General features: G+C 45.9%; 1 protein-coding gene across 1 annotated transcript; it reads left to right on the top strand.

Moving 5' to 3' along the window:
• The first annotated feature begins 9,363 nt into the window (after positions 1-9,363).
• On the top strand, positions 9,364-14,975 carry FZD4 (frizzled class receptor 4). The gene is made up of 2 exons (XM_048940170.1): positions 9,364-9,646; positions 10,350-14,975. The coding sequence occupies exons 1-2, from the start codon at positions 9,398-9,400 to the stop codon at positions 11,676-11,678; spliced, it is 1,578 nt and encodes a 525-aa protein (XP_048796127.1). The 5' UTR covers positions 9,364-9,397; the 3' UTR covers positions 11,679-14,975.
• Positions 14,976-17,327: the final 2,352 nt, after the last annotated feature.

Genomic DNA, 17,327 nt, shown 5'->3' on the forward strand with positions numbered 1-17,327 from the left:
AAAATAGACATATAGGTTTATAGCACAGCTCACCAAAAGCTGAAAGTCTCAACATAAATTTCCTTTTATGCCCTGCATCATTTTGTTCTAGCAGAAGGAAAATAAGATCTCCCCCAGGTCCACCTCTTACAGTACCACTTTTCAGGAGGACTTTTGAAAGTTCCCTTTTCCTATGTGTCTGTTTCGAAAACAATTTCTTGAAGTGCTGTCTGTTTGCTCTCTGAAATCGTGGACTTGTGACCCAGTTCATCCTTTCATAATTCTGAGGCTGGATTGGCATGGCATTGCCCTTTATGTGCAAGTCCCATAGCAAGCCTTAAGGGCATTACAATGACTCTCTAGTTAGCCTGAAATTAAGACATTTCTTAATCCTGCATTGATGCACTGTACCCCCAAGTGATCTTCCATTAATAATCCCTTAGTCTATACTTTCTTATTACAGTTAAGCCTGTGTTAATTCTCTTTGCTTTACCCAGCTACCTGAGCAGCTAAGGAATGAGTCAGACATCCAGTGAGATGACATCCTCACACAGAGGGTGCTGACACACTGGAACAGGTTGCTCAAGGAGGTTGTAGATGCCCCATCCCTGGAGGCATTCAAGGCTGGATGTGGCTCTGGGCAGCCTGGTCCAGTGGTTGGTGACCCTGCACATAGCAGGGGGTTGAAAACAGATGATTACTGTGTCCTTTTCAACCCAGGCCGTTCTATGATTCTATGATTCTAAGCATTTCTGATAGTCAAGGCAGAGTGGCCTTGATAGCTCTGACCTGGACTCTCAAGCACCTTCTCTTTCTGTCTTGACTACACAGGATTCAACGGCAAACTAACCTTCCAAAAAAACCCCACAGATTAAACTCACCCTTAGTTGCACATCTATCAGGTGCAACTGAATCAGGAAGAAGAGGCAAGGTGTGGGGCCGCACAGAGAGCATCACTGGTCTTTTCAGTGGCTGTCCTCTACCGTGATGGCCTTGGTGTTGTGGCAATGCACATCCTCCAGAAACTCTCCTGGATGTTTCAGCTGTGGCCTGAAATTTCCATATTTGGGGAATAATTGGCTTTAGGTTTTCTTGGGGAACATTTGAGTTGAAGAGCAGTTTTTATAGATTTTTTTTTTAAATGCACATTTTATAGGAGTTTTATTTTTATATTTTTCATAGTTCCCCAAGGATATATGTACAGTGTCAACAATAATGAATGACATGAACTTTTACCATATGGAACTGAAATATCATGGTATTCTAGTTTTCATGGTAATCTGGCCCCATGGAAGTCTCTCTGAGGAATAAAAATGCCTGAGAAAAACAGAATTCACATAAACTACCATTATTTTCTAACTTCATCTATATGTCTACGGGGAATTAGATGGATTGTCAGCCTCCAAATATAAATAACACTGCCCAGGAACGAAAGATCACTATATCCTCAAATGCTTCATCCAGTAATAACAAAAATAAAATTCTGTGTTTGTTCCATTGATAACAAAACCTCTGTGCAGTGCGAGAACACCAGAGTGATCAGCACTGTAGAAAAGGTTAAGGGTGCGGCTCCTTGACAGTCGAAGCCAATCTAAGCTAATCTGTTTTCTTTTGTGGTCACACCACCCGTCCTCGTCATCACATTCATTTCAATCTGTTCTGTTCGTTTTTTGACAATTAAACCTGCACCTACACTGCCAAGGAGGCAGAGGAACAGCAGAAATGGACGTGGGACGGGGTGGGTCAGGAGGAATGATATTTCAGGTCAGAAAATGGTCATGGAAATGGTGCTTTGGACAAAGAACTGCTTGTGGAGACAGATGTGATTTGTAGGTCTCAATTGCTTTGCACCTACACAGGCAAGGAATACAAGGTAAATATAAAATGGCAGCAAAGCCTTCCGGACAAGAATGAATGCCATTATTTGTGCTCATTTTGTAACTTCTTGAGTGTGTATAACAGCAATCCATACGATTAATTTTCCAACTTGGGTAGAAATTAGGAAATCTGTTTGACGAAGACTTGCCAAACCAGTCCTTCTCACAGCCTGGAATGAAGTTTGTGTTTGTCTTTACTCATATAGGAATAGGTAGAGAAAGATGTGAATGTCATATAGAAATGGTTTACAGAAGAGAAGCTCTGTTTGTGTGAAGAGGGATAAACTGTACTGGAAGAGGGAACAGAATAAAGCAAATGCCTCCTGCCACAACATCCATGCTAAAGACTATCTGTATAAACATATCAGCAAAAAAATAACATGCTTGAATGAAATAACTATACCGACTCCCAAACTGGGAGTATACTGTGACCATTTGAAAAGAAAACAGCCAAAAATTAGAAGAATTACAGGGGAGACTGGGGTTTGGAATTAATTAGCACTCAGACCTATATTTTAGATGGCCCACAAAGTGAAGAACAGTGCCACTGTAAACCAGGCTGTCCCGCCAGAGCTGGAAGAGCCTCTTATTGCTGCCTGGAGAAACCCCTCCGCCATTTTAGCAGGACCTGAATGCAGCCATGTGTGTAACGTGGTGCCCCTTAGCTGGCATGTGAGCTGCTCTTCCTGAGCGTCCAGACAGCAGGCACTATCAGACAGCCTGCAGCGTTGCATCCATCCGCCCTTTGTGTATTCACAAACTCTATGAAAGCAGCACAAATCTCACTAACTTCAACTCCTGGCAGATGTCAAATTTCTTTCCCAGGAGGATGACCCCACTGCCTGCCTAACATAACACAAAGGCGGGTTTTTTCCAGCCATGCCTTGCAAGTCAATACTTGCTGTTATGTAATTAAACACAGCGTATCGGCTCACGCAGGCTTTTTAACGGGGAAAAAAAAGAAGACATTTCAAGATTTGTGGCTAGATTCATCAGCATGCTTCACAGCTCTGTGCTGCTCCAGTGACACAGAACAACCTTATGCCTGCAGTAACCGATTCATTAAAGCAGCTTGTTGCTGTACCGCCGGGGCAGCGCAGAACAGCTGAAGCGTATCAGCAAATCTGCCTCCTGAGCTCCTCTTCTGAGGGCTGTGTATCTCAGCATAACTTAATTTCTGAAGTCTACTTACACAGGAGAAGGACGTACAACCAACCTAGCTTATGGAGAGCAAATATAGCAGAAATGACCTCTGCTGCAGCTAGAGTTAAAGCAAAAGAGGACGCAGAGAGATTTAGTAGAAAGATGACACTGCAAAAAGGAAGCTAAGCCATATTTATAAAGCAAGACTCGTGACCTCCCAGAGAAATAGAGCTTGGTCTGTCGTTCTCCACCATGGTGAAATAACGCCTTGCGAACGATCAGTCTATTATTTCCAAAGATTCGGACTAATTTGCTATTGCGAAATGAAATGTCTTCAAACAAGGCAAAAAAGTGCATTCCTCATTCCGGACTGCACTCTGCACTTGCCAAATCTGAAGTTATAAAACCAAGCTGTGTTGGAGTTATCTGAGCATGAAAAAGGCCTCTGAGCCATTTTCTGAGAAGAAAACTATTTATCATTTTCCATAAAATAAAATAAAAATCTCTTGGGCCAAGATCAAGTGTGGGAAATTTCAGGCCAAAATGCAAATCCCTGAGCATTGCAGACACAAACATGAGCAGCAGTTCAAACTGGAAGCCTGTTTGGGACACAACAGCATGGATTCCAAAGTTCAGGCTGAATTCTGCTTCCCCCATGGGTCAAGACACAGTCAGTGGATTTTCCCAAAAGGAACAGATTTTGTTGAAATTTGACATATTGTATCTCTGCAACACAGCTTTCCTGGGCACTTTGGTCAAATCAGAGAATCAGAGAATGGCCTGGGTTGAAAAGGACCACAATGATCATCTAGTTTCAACCCCCCTGCTATGTGCAGGGTCGCCAACCGCCAGACTAGGCTGTCCAGAGCCACATCCAGCCTAGCCTGAGGCTGCTCGTGTTGGATGGTTTTGTATTTCAGCACAGTGAAAATGTGGGGAAAAAAAAAAAAAAATTAAAAAAAATTGCCAAAATGTTTCTGTAATACCAGATCCTGATGCCAAATAAATGCCGGTTTGGTCTGTTAATCTGGCAGAGCACATACTGGCTCCATCACAAAAGGGATGGCCAGCAGGGACAGGGAGGTGATTGTCCCTCTCTACTCTGCTCTCATGAGGCCCTATCTCAAGTACTGCATGCAGGTCTGGGGGTCTCAGTACAGGAAAGGCAGAGAGCTGTTGGAGTGGATCCAGAGGAGGGCCACTAAGATGATCAGAGGACTGAAGCAGCTCTACTACGAAGACAGGCTGAGGGAGCTGGGCTTGTTCAGCCTGGAGAAAAGAAGGCTGCGAGGTGATCTCATTGCAGCCTTTCAGTACCTAAAGGGAGCCTACAAATAGGAGGGGAGTCAACTCTTTGAAAGGGTTGATAACAGCAGGACAAGGGGAAATGGTTTTACGTTGAAGAAGGGAAAATTTAGGTTGGATGTTAAGGGGAAGTTCTTTACTATGAGAGTGGTGAGGTGCTGGAACAGCTGCCCAGGGAGGCTGTGAATGCCTCGTCCATCCCTAGAGGCCAGGTTGGATGGGGCCCTGGGCAGCTTGTCTCATATTAAATGGGGAGGTTGGCGGCCCTGCCTGTGGTGGGAGGGTTGGAGCCTCATGATCCTTGAGGTCCCTTCCAACCCATTCTGTGATTTTATGATGATTCTGTACATGAATCCTTCATTATCAGAGGAAAGGGCTGTGGGAAAACTGCCAAAAATAAAATATCATACATATTTTTAAGCCAAGAAAGAGAAATACTTGCATGTCAAATACTAGGACACAGATGAAGTGACGTGTATATGAACATCTGTCATCTTAAGAAAGTTATGGCCAGCTTTGCTCTTGGTGCCCCATTATATGGTGTGTGTGATACACCTGTGCCTTCTAGATTCCCACCCACACAAACAGCCTGATAAATTCTCGAGCGTTGGCACCCATTTTGATGACAGCTAAATGCAAATGGTTTCTTGAAATGGTGCATATTAAACAGCGCTGAAATTTCCTGTTTACAGTGCTGTGAAAACAAAGTCTGAGGTCTCTGTGCAGACTGAGTTAACATTATTGACTTTCAGGGGTCATGGAGCAATTATTGACCCATGCTGGCATGCAAGGAATTACACATGTGAATTCAGATATTGTATGGATGTGTCACAGCTCAGCTGCACAGCAGTACCTTAAAGGAGGCTACAGCCATGTCGAAACAGAGACATGCTTCCTGCTTTAAAAAGGTCAGCCTCTCAAAGTGCAGAATAACAAGCATAGTAATAGGAATCAACTGTAAAGATTTTACTAGATTCCAGAAAAGCCATTATGAAAGCAATCTGCCTCAATTTAAAAAAAAATTAGCTAAATGTGTAGGTGGAAAATTAAAGAAAACACCTTTAATAACATCGTTAACACTATAAAGTTAAGAAAATACATCAGTGATAAACAGGAGAAAGAAGACATTGAGTTGAATGAAAACAAATACAAAAGGAATTAAAAGAATGTTATAAAATAAGCAAAAAGAGAAAATTAATGGACAGGTGGTCAAAGATGATGGAGTTTTATGTAAACTAAGACAGAGCCACAAATGGTACTGCTATGTTACGAGATGGAAGTTGTGGAACTGTCAATAAACAATGCAAGTGACAAATGTCCAACAGATATTTGGCTGAGTTTTGGAAAACACAGATGAGAAAAGTTACAGAAAACTGACTAACAGTGAAAATGCAATCTTATGGTTTCAGTGGTACTATAAGGAGATGTCCCAGAACAGCTCTAGGATTTGCACATGTTTAAAAACCTGCCTGTTTTGCTCACTTGTATCCAAGAACTTTGTCAGAAATCTGTGGGATGGCAACGTCTATTCCCTCTGTGTCCCAGAAGTGGCCATTATCCAGCCACCATTAGACATCTCCAAGTGACCCTGCACTTCTGGGCTAGTTTTTAAAATGAAATTCACCTGACCATAAGTAGACATCTAAATTTGATTAAGGAAATCAAATTCCAGTGTGGTATCCACGCTTGAAAAGAAATGGAGAGGGTGCCTGAGTTTCCTCAGGTCTGCCCACAAGCAGTAGTGGCTTTCGGTGTGAGGATGTGGTCTGAAGGGCAGATAGCATCCTTGGATGTACAAGCAGGCTGATCTCGTGTAGGAATGAAGACCTGCACGTCTGACATGAGTCTTGTTTCTACTGGAGAGCCAAATCACATTCTAACACCAGCGTTCAGGAAAACACTGATGCCTTGAAAATATTCAGTTTTGAATTTTCCCAGATCTCCTGCTGCAAGAATCTGAGAGATACTGGAGACATTCTATGACAAAGAAATACACTTGCAGCTTAAGTAAATATGCAAAAAAAAAACCATAAAAACTGCAGAGGAAAATTACAACAACAGAAATACAATAACAGACTATAAGTAATATTTTATATTCATGTAATTCCTATAATGTGAGTTGCCCCCTGCAGTTGTTTGCTTGTCTTAGCTGACTCTAAAGGGACAAAAAGTCAGGCTCAAATCTCACTCCTTTAAAATCAAAAGCATGGTTAAAGCTTTGCAAAAGACACCTTGCAGTAAGAAACTCGGGAAGTTCAATCTATTTTGCTTACTGCAAAAAGGCCAAAGGGTGACTTATTTGGTCTGACATTACTCACAGGGATGATCTTGGGGATGGCTTCTCACTCTGGCCACTAAAGATCCAACAAAAGTCAGAGGCTGGAAGCAGGAGATAAACTAGAAACCAGATATAATTATTGGCAGCCACAATAAATAGGGAGCTTCTTAGCAGCTGATTCTTTAATGAAGGCAACCTCAAAATCATATTTCTTAAAATAAAAATAAAAAAGATACACTGCGATTCAAATAACAAACAAGGAAATAACACAGCTTGGGCTGTGCAGGACTCAGGCCAGAATCTCACAACTGCCCAGTAATCTAAGAATCTCTACACCAACTATCCCAGAGGTTTCTTACTTTGATCTGTTTCAAGAAGCTATTATGCACATGCTTATCATGGTGACATTTAATCACTGTTAATATATGCACAAGGTTCAAAGCAGTGTAATTACCATTTTTTCCAACTCAGACCTCTGCTATGATTTGCCAGTGTTCTTGTTTTGAAAACTAATTCCCATTATCTAAAAGACTCTCCAAAGCAAACATGGCAGTGCAGCACTTCCTAATATTTATTTTTGTGTTCTCAAAGAAAAAGCAATAGTGGCAATTATTTTTTTTTGGGGGGGTGGTGTTTTTTTTTCTAAGAGACACTCGTATCTCACTGCAGCTCTAACATGTCCTCCTGTCCCTTTCACTGAGTCAAAGGACTGGGTCCACTGGCAGAGGGTTTTGCTGAACGTGCAGCACACAAATTGTTTCCTGGGAATTAGGCAGAGCTCTGCTCTGGTCTACCCCACTACAGGCTGGACAGGGCTCTGAACAACCTGAGCTAGCTGTGGGTGTCCCTGTTCATTGCAGGGGAGTTGGACTAGATGACCTTTGAGGGCCCCTTCCAGATCAAGTGATTTTATCTAAGAAAAAGATTCATAGCTTTTAGGGTCACCGTGATCCTCCTCCCTCCAACCTCCTTACCTACAGAATTTAGACCACAACTACTCCCATGGGAGGCTTTGCTTTCTGCTTTTGTGTGTTAGCCTGTATGGAATGCCCAGTGCCCATTCCCTGTCTGATTTAGATCACGCTTTTGGTGGGGCTGGGAACAGCTCAGTGGACATTTGCAGTACACTGTGTGAGTTCACAGCACTATCACCAACCCAGATTAGCAGCTGAGTACTGCTAGTCACAGAAGGCAATGCTTATGAGTAAATACAGCCCTCACCAGATACGGGTTGAGCTGCTGACTGTACTGCAGGCTCCTTGCACGACCTTGGGACCACAGCACCGTCTGACCCTGTGTTAAAAAAGTTAAGATAATATAACTTGTCTGCCTCACAAGGGTTTTATAAGGCCGCAGTCGCTTTATTGGAGCTAAGCATCAGGGTGATGAGGGCTATGTAAACACCTGCGCTCATGAAACATCCATTAAAACACTATCTCTAGCACTTGAGGAAGAAGATCAGTCAGCATCATGGCCATGCACAGATGGACACACAGCTCTGCCACAGAGCACCCACACGTGTCCCACGCTGCATGCACAGAGACATGCACCCAGCCAGAGGTCATTTAACCAGGGCTCTACAAACATTTTCCAAGTGCTTTACAAACAAGTCATTAATAGATGACATATTTTTGCTAAAGGCACAACCAGCTCTACCAGATTTTATTACAGGTGTAAATTATCTGGAAAGGAAGCCTCATTTGTCTGCTCTTAATCCATCCTCCTGCTGACACTCCACAACTCAATCCCACAGCCCTTTTCTCTCATCATTCACGAGTGCTACATCCATACGTATTTATGAGATTTACACAAATACTATGAGCTACTGATAGCAGTGCCCTCCTCATTTCTTGCTGCCCACAAAGGAACACCATGACCCAGGTGGACTCCACCACCTCCCTGGGCAGCTTGTTCCAATGCATTACCACTCTTTAGAAGAAGAAATGTTTCCTAATATCCAACCTGAACCTCCTCTGGCACAACTTGAGGCCATTCCTGCTCAGCCTATTGCCGTTACCTGTGAGAAGAGGCTGACACCCACCTTGCTGCAACCTCCTGTCAGGGAGTTTTAGAGGGTGATAAGGTGTCCCCTGCGCCTCCCCTTCTCCAGATCAAACAATCCCAATTCCCTCAGCCACTCTCCATTAGGCTTGTGCTCTGGACCAAGCTGCGGGTGCCCCATCTCTAGAGGTGCTCAAGGCCAGGCTGACTGGACCCTGGGCAGCCTGAGCAGGTGAGTGGTAACCAGCCCATGTTAGGGGTTGGAACTGCATGGGCTTTAAGGTCCCTTCCAACTCTGCGACTCTATGAAGCGGACACATGAAAGAGGATAGGCAGCACCTCGGAAACTTCCCCGGCTCTGCCCACAGCCTGACGAAGGCTCGGCCTTACGCTGCCCCTGGGCAGCCATGCCCTCGGGGAGCCCTTTCGGCCGGCAGTGCTGAGTGGGAGCGGGCCTCACGCCTCGGCCCGGCGGGGACGCACAGTGGGGACAGCAGGCACTGCGCCCCGGAGCGCGGGAGGCAGCGAACGAGCGCCTGGCGTTGACAGCGAGCGCTGCCGGCGGCGGGGCGCAGCGGGGCGCTTCCCCGGCACCGCGGGGCGCGTCCTCGGGGCGGCGGCGCTGGGAGGAGGAGGCGGCGGCGGCTCGGGGAGGCAACGTCCCTCCCCTGGGCAGTTTCTTGGCGCGGCGGTTTAAGAGCGGGGCCGCCCTCGGCCCCTCCCCGTTGGAGCCGGCCCGTGCGGCACGGCGCGGCCGGGGCCGGAGCCCGCAGCCCGCAGCCCGGGGTCGGGGCAGGTGGGGCCGGGGGTGGCGATGGAGCGGCGCGGCGGCGGGGGCCGAATGCTGGCCTTGCTGCTGGCCGGGCTGCTCGGCGGGGCGCGGGGCTTCGGAGACGAGGAGGAGAGGCGCTGCGACGCCATCCGCATCGCCATGTGCCAGAACCTGGGCTACAATGTCACCAAGATGCCCAACCTGGTGGGCCACGAGCTGCAGGCGGACGCCGAGCTGCAGCTCACCACTTTCACCCCGCTCATCCAGTACGGCTGCTCCAGCCAGCTCCAGGTGAGCGTCGGCCGGGGGGGGTCCGGCAGCGGGAGCTGAGCGCGGCTGTGACACCGGTCGGGGCGCGGGGATGGCGAGGAGCTGCGTGCGAACGCGCGGAAGAGCGGAGAAAGCGGCGATGTTTATTGCTGCAAAAAACAGAAAGTAGTCGACCTTACCGTGAGAGAGGAGCACGCCGTGCTCGTGGGACCGCGAATCGAAGCGGTCGCTAAATGCCTTTTCTTCTGTTTGCTTGCTCCAGGCAGTGCCTCCAACGAATCTATTTGTTTTAAACCTCTTCAGTTTGTTTAGGGTTTGCTTTCTGGATTTTTTTGGGGGGACGGAGGTTGTCTGTTTTTTGGGTGTCTGTTTGTTTGTTTTTTGTTGTTTGTATTTTTGCTTTCCTAAATTGCAAACACTGGAGGTTCACATCTGGCTGAGTCCAGCTCACTATACTGAAACTGATGGGCTCAGTTTGCGTGGAGCTCATCCAGGGAGCAAAACGTGTGGGCTCTGCGTGCGGAGTGCATTTGAACTGAAAGAAAGCAGCATTTCTAGGAGTTTTCTTCCTCTGCTTTTATTGTTCTTGGTTTGTTTTGCGCTGCTTCCTGTTGTTTAAGGCAAAGGACCAAAAATTACTGCTAAAAAGGCAAAAACTTGTTATATTTTGACCCTCTGGAATCTCTCCTAACACAGTCATGATTTTTGTTTCTCTTTCTTGCAGTTCTTCCTTTGTTCGGTCTATGTCCCGATGTGCACGGAGAAGATTAACATCCCCATAGGTCCCTGTGGTGGCATGTGCCTCTCTGTCAAAAGAAGATGTGAACCTGTTTTAAAAGAGTTTGGATTTGCCTGGCCGGACAGCTTGAACTGCAGCAAATTCCCTCCCCAGAATGATCACAACCACATGTGCATGGAGGGCCCGGGAGATGAAGAGGTTCCCCTTCATAGCAAGACATCCTTGCAGCCTGGAGAGGAGTGTCACAGCATGGGATCTAATTCAGATCAGTACATCTGGGTCAAGAGAAACCTGGACTGTGTCCTGAAGTGCGGCTACGACGCTGGGCTCTACAGCAGGTCAGCGAAGGAGTTCACAGATATCTGGATGGCCGTGTGGGCCAGTCTGTGCTTCATATCAACTGCGTTCACAGTCCTGACCTTCCTGATTGATTCATCCAGATTTTCCTACCCAGAGCGCCCAATCATATTTTTGAGCATGTGCTACAATATTTATAGCATTGCTTATATTGTGAGGCTAACTGTGGGCCGGGAAAGGATATCCTGTGATTTTGAAGAGGCAGCAGAACCTGTTCTTATCCAAGAAGGTCTTAAGAACACAGGATGTGCTATAATTTTCTTGCTGATGTACTTTTTCGGGATGGCTAGCTCCATCTGGTGGGTTATTCTGACACTGACGTGGTTTCTGGCTGCAGGACTCAAGTGGGGCCACGAAGCTATAGAAATGCACAGCTCTTATTTCCACATCGCAGCCTGGGCTATCCCTGCAGTGAAGACCATCGTCATTTTGATTATGAGACTGGTAGATGCCGATGAGCTCACTGGCCTGTGCTACGTTGGCAACCAGAACCTGGATGCGCTGACGGGCTTCGTGGTTGCTCCGCTTTTTACCTACCTGGTTATTGGAACTTTATTCATTGCAGCGGGATTAGTGGCCTTATTTAAAATCAGATCCAATCTTCAGAAAGACGGGACTAAAACTGACAAACTGGAGAGGCTGATGGTTAAAATTGGTGTCTTCTCAGTGCTGTACACCGTCCCAGCAACGTGTGTCATTGCCTGTTATTTCTACGAAATCTCCAACTGGGCCGTTTTCCGCTATTCAGCTGACGATTCCAATATGGCAGTGGAGATGCTCAAAATCTTCATGTCCCTCCTGGTGGGCATCACTTCAGGTATGTGGATCTGGTCAGCCAAAACTCTGCACACGTGGCAGAAGTGCTCAAACAGACTGGTGAACTCAGGGAAAGTGAAACGGGAGAAAAGAGCGGACGGTTGGGTGAAACCTGGGAAAGGGAACGAGACTGTGGTGTGAGAAAAGGACAGCGTCCAGATGGTCTGACTGCTCTCACCTGAAGGACTGTTCGTGTGTAAGAACTGCAGCGTAAGTGTTGGGAGCTGAGTGAGGAGATGGTTACAAAACTTGTCTCTTGGGGAAGGAGAAAAAAATGCCTTAAAGAATAAACAAACAAACAAATAATGCTGGAAATATGAAAGCCATAAACTGTGCTGCCCGAAATAGGAAAGCCCAGGGAGGCTTTAAAAGCTGTGAAATATCCAAACACGTTATCTTCCTTTTGTTTTAAAAGCAGGATGCAATATACCAAAGTCTTTAAAAGCAATGGGATAGTAGGCCGCAGCTGTGGGATACTGTTTTATTTTCATCATCTTGCAGCTGCAGGAGGAAAGGCAGTGCAGGTCCAAATTCTGGGCTGAGGCAGGGTGCAGTTACCAGAAGATGGAGCATCCAGGACCTCAGATAGGTGTTCTTCTTTCTGAGCATTGTGGAGGAAGTGCTCTCTGAGGGCTGTCTCTGTGCCCTGGGGAATTCCGTCGCCCTCTTAGGCTGCACAAGTCAGCCAAGGATCAGGTCCTCCAACAGAGAATCATGTGAACTTCCCAAGTCTGGGAATTACCCAAAAGAAGGATTTAGTGAGGTATTAGTGAGAATGACTCTTAAGTCATCTGATGGTCTAGTAATAATTTTGGCTTCTTTTCACTGCCTGTAACCTGGTCTCATCTGAGTGCTGAGACCCTGCTTTGAGCAGGAATTTGGACCTGTTGAGGTCCCTCCCAACCTGAACCACTCTGTGATTCTGTCAGTGCTTTGTATTTTTAAAAAAGCTTTGCTCAAGGTCGTGGTCAGAAGTAGAGGAACTGTGGGAATCTGGAAACTGTGCGTGCTGTTACACATCAGCTGTCGTCGTCCGCCTGCCTCTGTTCCTATTCCTTCAGGTGCTACTGCTATTTCCAGCTGACTGCTTCGTTTTGCTGAGCTTAATAGCTTTAAATAAAGTCTTATGTTATCATGCTCCTTCCTACAGGAAAGAGAAAATCGAGTTGAGGGTCTCTTCAGAACAATGTCAGTTTTTCTCCGAGTAAACTTATCTGTCTCTCTGGAGACCCATTGCATGAAGCAATTAAGTCTTAATATATTTCGTTCAGCGTGATGGTATCTCTGCAGACGCCAGTCTGGGGGAAGTGAAACGTTGAGTTTCTTGGCAACCTCATGTTCACACAGATCAGTTGTATAATTATGTGTGTCAGTTACAATTAAAAGAACATTCTCAGTCCGTGACATCGCAATGCAGCTGATTGCCTCAGAACGACGCTCCAGTTGCTCACTGACAGCTATGGAGTGGTTTTATTTTATTTTATTTTGTATAGATGCATACAGAATGTGTGCAGGCATTCGGTCCTCAGGAATGACAGAGACGTTGTCAGTTTTTGGAAATGGATCCAAGAGAAGAGATCCAACTTCTTTACAATTAATGTTGTTTCACAGCAACTGCCAAGTTTTAATTGAGGAGGTACTGGCTTGAGCTCACAGGGAGCTTGAACCTTGTGTCTGGGACTTGTTTGGCTGTTAAGGAAGGTGATGCAAACAGTAACCCATAAATATTTAAGAGAATGCTGTTTCAGTGCTCTGTCCCTCTGAAGGACCTTCAGTTCTGAGTACTCCAAATTTTTGCTTTGTGTGTGTGGATCCTGCTTAGCTGCTGGGCATCCCCCAGTGCCCTGACTGCTGTGATCTTCAAGGGCAGCTGAGAGCACGCGTTTGCCCTCACTTTTCCTACAGGTGCCCATGTGCTGCTTCCCAAACCATGGTTCATTCCTACTCTGTCCCAGCAGCGTGTATTGTTTCAATGGCAATGTTGAAACATGTGCTAGAGCATATTAAAAAAAAAAAAAAAAAGACACTGAAAAAACAAACCAACCCTAATTGCAGTCTTTGTGGTTGGGCTCCCTCTCCAGCAGAACTAGTGACAACTTGACACATTCTGCTCAATGTGCAGCCATTGTCTCGGCCAGCACTGCATACCATCTGGGCCTTTTGATCCTCTCTCTGAATTCTCTCACCATTAGTGTTGTGTTTGGATCTGGTTATTCCTCTGTGGGCAAGGAGTTCTGCAAGTCGGAAATCTTCAGATGGCTCAGCCTGTCCACCACGTGCTCCATCTCCCATCGCAGCAAGGGATGTGTGATCAGCAGCTGTATTTTAACTTGCAAAGGGTGAAGACACAGTATGAGCCTTGTCTTGCAGCGTCAGGCTGTGCCAAGGTGTCACATTCACTCAAGCGTCCTTCAATCTGAAGCGGTTTGGATAGTTTCCTGGCTGACATGACTCCTGTTTGACCTGACTGATCCAATAAACAGCATTTTTAACTGTGTTATGTACACAGAAGTGGATGTTAAGTAGTACTCCTGTTATCACATCCCTGCCTGTGACCCTGTGGACTGTGCCAGACTGATCTCCTGACTGGTTGGGGACATTGGAAATGAGTGAAATGAGGACAGCACTGTATAGCCTCATGAGGGAGCTGGGGACCACTACAGCATGAGGCACTCAAATGCTATGGGCAGGAGGTGGGGAGCAGCTGCTATCCCTGAAGGAACGTGTTCCCAGGGCCACTGTGGCAACCCCAAAGCAACGTCAGCTGTAGCACCAACAAAATTACATCCCACAAATCATAGAATCATAGAATTGGTTGAGTTAGAAGGGACCCTTAAAGGTCACCAAGCCCAACTCCCCTGCAATGAACAGGACACCTACATTTGGATCATTTAGAGCTTCATCCAGCCTGACCTTGAATTCTTTGAAGGACGGGGCATCCCCCGCCTTTCTGGGCATCCATGTGCATTCACCTTGCCTTGTTCTGGGGATGCTGAGTGGGAAGTCACAACAGACAACCCCAAACCCAGCAGTTACAAAAGCATCTGCAACTCGTACATTCTCTCATTTCAACGTTGTTAAGAATTTAAAGCCAAAAAATGTATGACTAATCCTGTCCCAGACATTCAGTTGCTGCAATTATACAAGCAGAGACCTTATGGCCCTTACCTTCCTGCACTGTGCTGTGTTCTCCAACCCCACTCCACTTACCACGGGTCTCAGGAGCATCTACTGGAGAGGTACAAGCTCCTTTGTTGAGCAGACAAGTCAGCTCCTTTACCTGAATTTCTAAGGAAGTAGACACTGATTATTTTGGGTGTACAGAAAATGTATCTGCTTTGATGTATGTACTGTAAATTTCTAATTTATCACTGTAAAAAATAAAACAAACTTTGCTATTTAATTTTTATATCAAAATAAAACTTTAATCTCTGTGGATCACCAGTGTTCTCGGTGACTTTGTTTCCTAAATTTGCTGCACCACTGTTGCAAACTCTTTGCTCCTGACAGAAGAAATGTTCACGTTGCAATGAATGCATGGCCCAAAAGGGTTAAAGCAGCACAGTTTGCATCTCATGTGGGTTGGGAGAGTGCCTTTGCCAACTGGAAGTAGCTGGGAACAAAACATCATTGGGCAAGAGCAAAGTACGTACATGTTTCAGTGCTTGCAAAGGGGGTGGAAAGAGAAAGCCTTCCCAAGGCGGTGTGCGGAACCCAGCGCTGCCTGGGGAGGCTGTGCTGTGCTGTGTGCTTGGGCTTGTCCCAGTGTGTCACCAGCACCAAATGGGAGTGAAAACATGGAAACAGAACTGCTGCTTTAGCAGTGCTCTGGGTGAAAGCAGGGCTCTGCGTAAAGCTGTGTTTTCCTCCATGTGTTAGAGTGTGTGCACCCAGAGATGTGCAGAGAATTTGGGTCCTGGTGCATGGTGAGGAAAATTCATGACCACAAATTCAACCTACTGCCTACATTTTTTTTTTTTTTTCCCAATTTTATTTTTAGCTTATTTTCTTGTTTTTTTTTTAATGCTCCACTTACTTTTTATTTATTCCTGTTCACCAGTTAGGTGAGAGCTCCTTCTTTTTCACCGGTTTCTTTTGACACTGATAGCACAGTTTGTCATATTAATCATCATCTTAACCCACTTAATCTACATCACGAAATGTTCTGTATGCAGGATTGCTTAATTAGCATAGTGTTATTCTAATAAGGAACTAAATCAGACTACAGTGGATAATAGTGAGGATGTGCTATAAAGACAGTAGGAATTATCACCTGTGTATCTATAGCTAATCAAGTTTTGAAGAGCAGCACCTAAAACGGATAATTAGAGTGATTTCCTCATGCCTTTGGCAGCTCATCGTGGTAATGTTCTTAGCTGGGGATTAATGAGATCTCTGATTTGAAACTTATAATTAGAAGTCTTTCATATACCTACAGTTAAACATAACAAACATTAAAGAGTTTCTGGGAAGGGGGGATCTGCCTCATACTGGATTTGTTGGCACAAATGGAGAATCATAGAGCCATAAAGGTTGGACAGATCAATAAGATCAGCTAGTCCAACCATCAGCCCATGCCTGCAACCACTAAACCACATCTCTCAGTGCCACATCTCCGTGGCTCTTGAACACCTCCAGGTATGGTGATTCCACCCCCTCCCTGGGCAGCCTGTGCCAATGCCTCACCATTCTGTCTGAGAGGAATTTTTTCCTAATATCCATCCTGAATCTCCCCTGGCACAACCGAAGGCTGTTTCTTCTTGTCCTATCAAAAACCTCAGAAGTAACGTTTGAGGGGTTGTGGTTGTTCTGCTATTTGTGTTTGGAGGTTCTGTATGTTTCTTTGACTTTGTCTTGTTTAGTAAAAGCTCTCTTTAAAGATTAAGTGTTGAGAAGTTCAGAGTGAAGGAGAGCAGAGTTCTGCAGCCAGAACTCAGGAGTCCCAGTGATGTGAAAATGTGCTGACACGAGATGCTGCCTTCATTGTGGAGGTCCCCAACACACCCTCCTTCCTCAGCCACCCATTCTGAGAATCTGAATCACTTGGGTCAAAAAGGACCTTCAGGAGCATCAACTTCTGTAACTGCACTGCATTTCATCTCCTAACTTTGTCTGTCCAGTTACATGCGGCACTGAGCTGCAGGAGAGAGCAGCAAAGAAGTTCTGGGTTAAAAATAACATCCAGATTTATCATTTTATGTTGCAAGTTATTCTTAACTTGTGTCTGAGATCTGGCCCATTTGACCCCTCAAAGAGCTGTGTGGCCACAAATGAGAAACATGAACTCTCTGGATTATGTTGCCTAGGCTCCTGAAGGCAGAGCATTGCAGAGCTGCTCCCTAAGCCCTCCTCTTCCTCCCTGCAAGGCTGGAGCTGCAAAGCCTCCAGTGAGGCTGCTGGGAACCCAAGTCTGTTGCTTCTATTGGAATGATCAAGTCTAGGTTTGAACTGCTCAGCCACGGGTGAGAGCCCTGTGGCACAACCCCATAGCAGCTCTCCCTCTGATGCTCAATAGCACAGTTTTTGGCACACTTGGGCTCATTGGGCTCATCATACTTGCCAGCAGTATCCTGGCAAACTCCAGCTGTTGCAGCAGCCTTGTGTTGCTGACAGCCAGATGTTTTGTTTTCCACTCTGGGAACAACCTACCATGCAGCACAGAAGTGGCTCAGAGGGCAGCAGCAGCAAATGAGGGCTCACACGATAAGGGATCACTGAGAAACAGCTGTTCTTCAGTTTACATGGGATTTTTTTTGACAGTGGGGACTTTCCGTGTGTCAGACGTAGGGT

This window comes from Lagopus muta, chromosome 1 (genome assembly GCF_023343835.1).
Source record: "Lagopus muta isolate bLagMut1 chromosome 1, bLagMut1 primary, whole genome shotgun sequence".
Classification (NCBI taxonomy): domain Eukaryota; kingdom Metazoa; phylum Chordata; class Aves; order Galliformes; family Phasianidae; genus Lagopus; species Lagopus muta.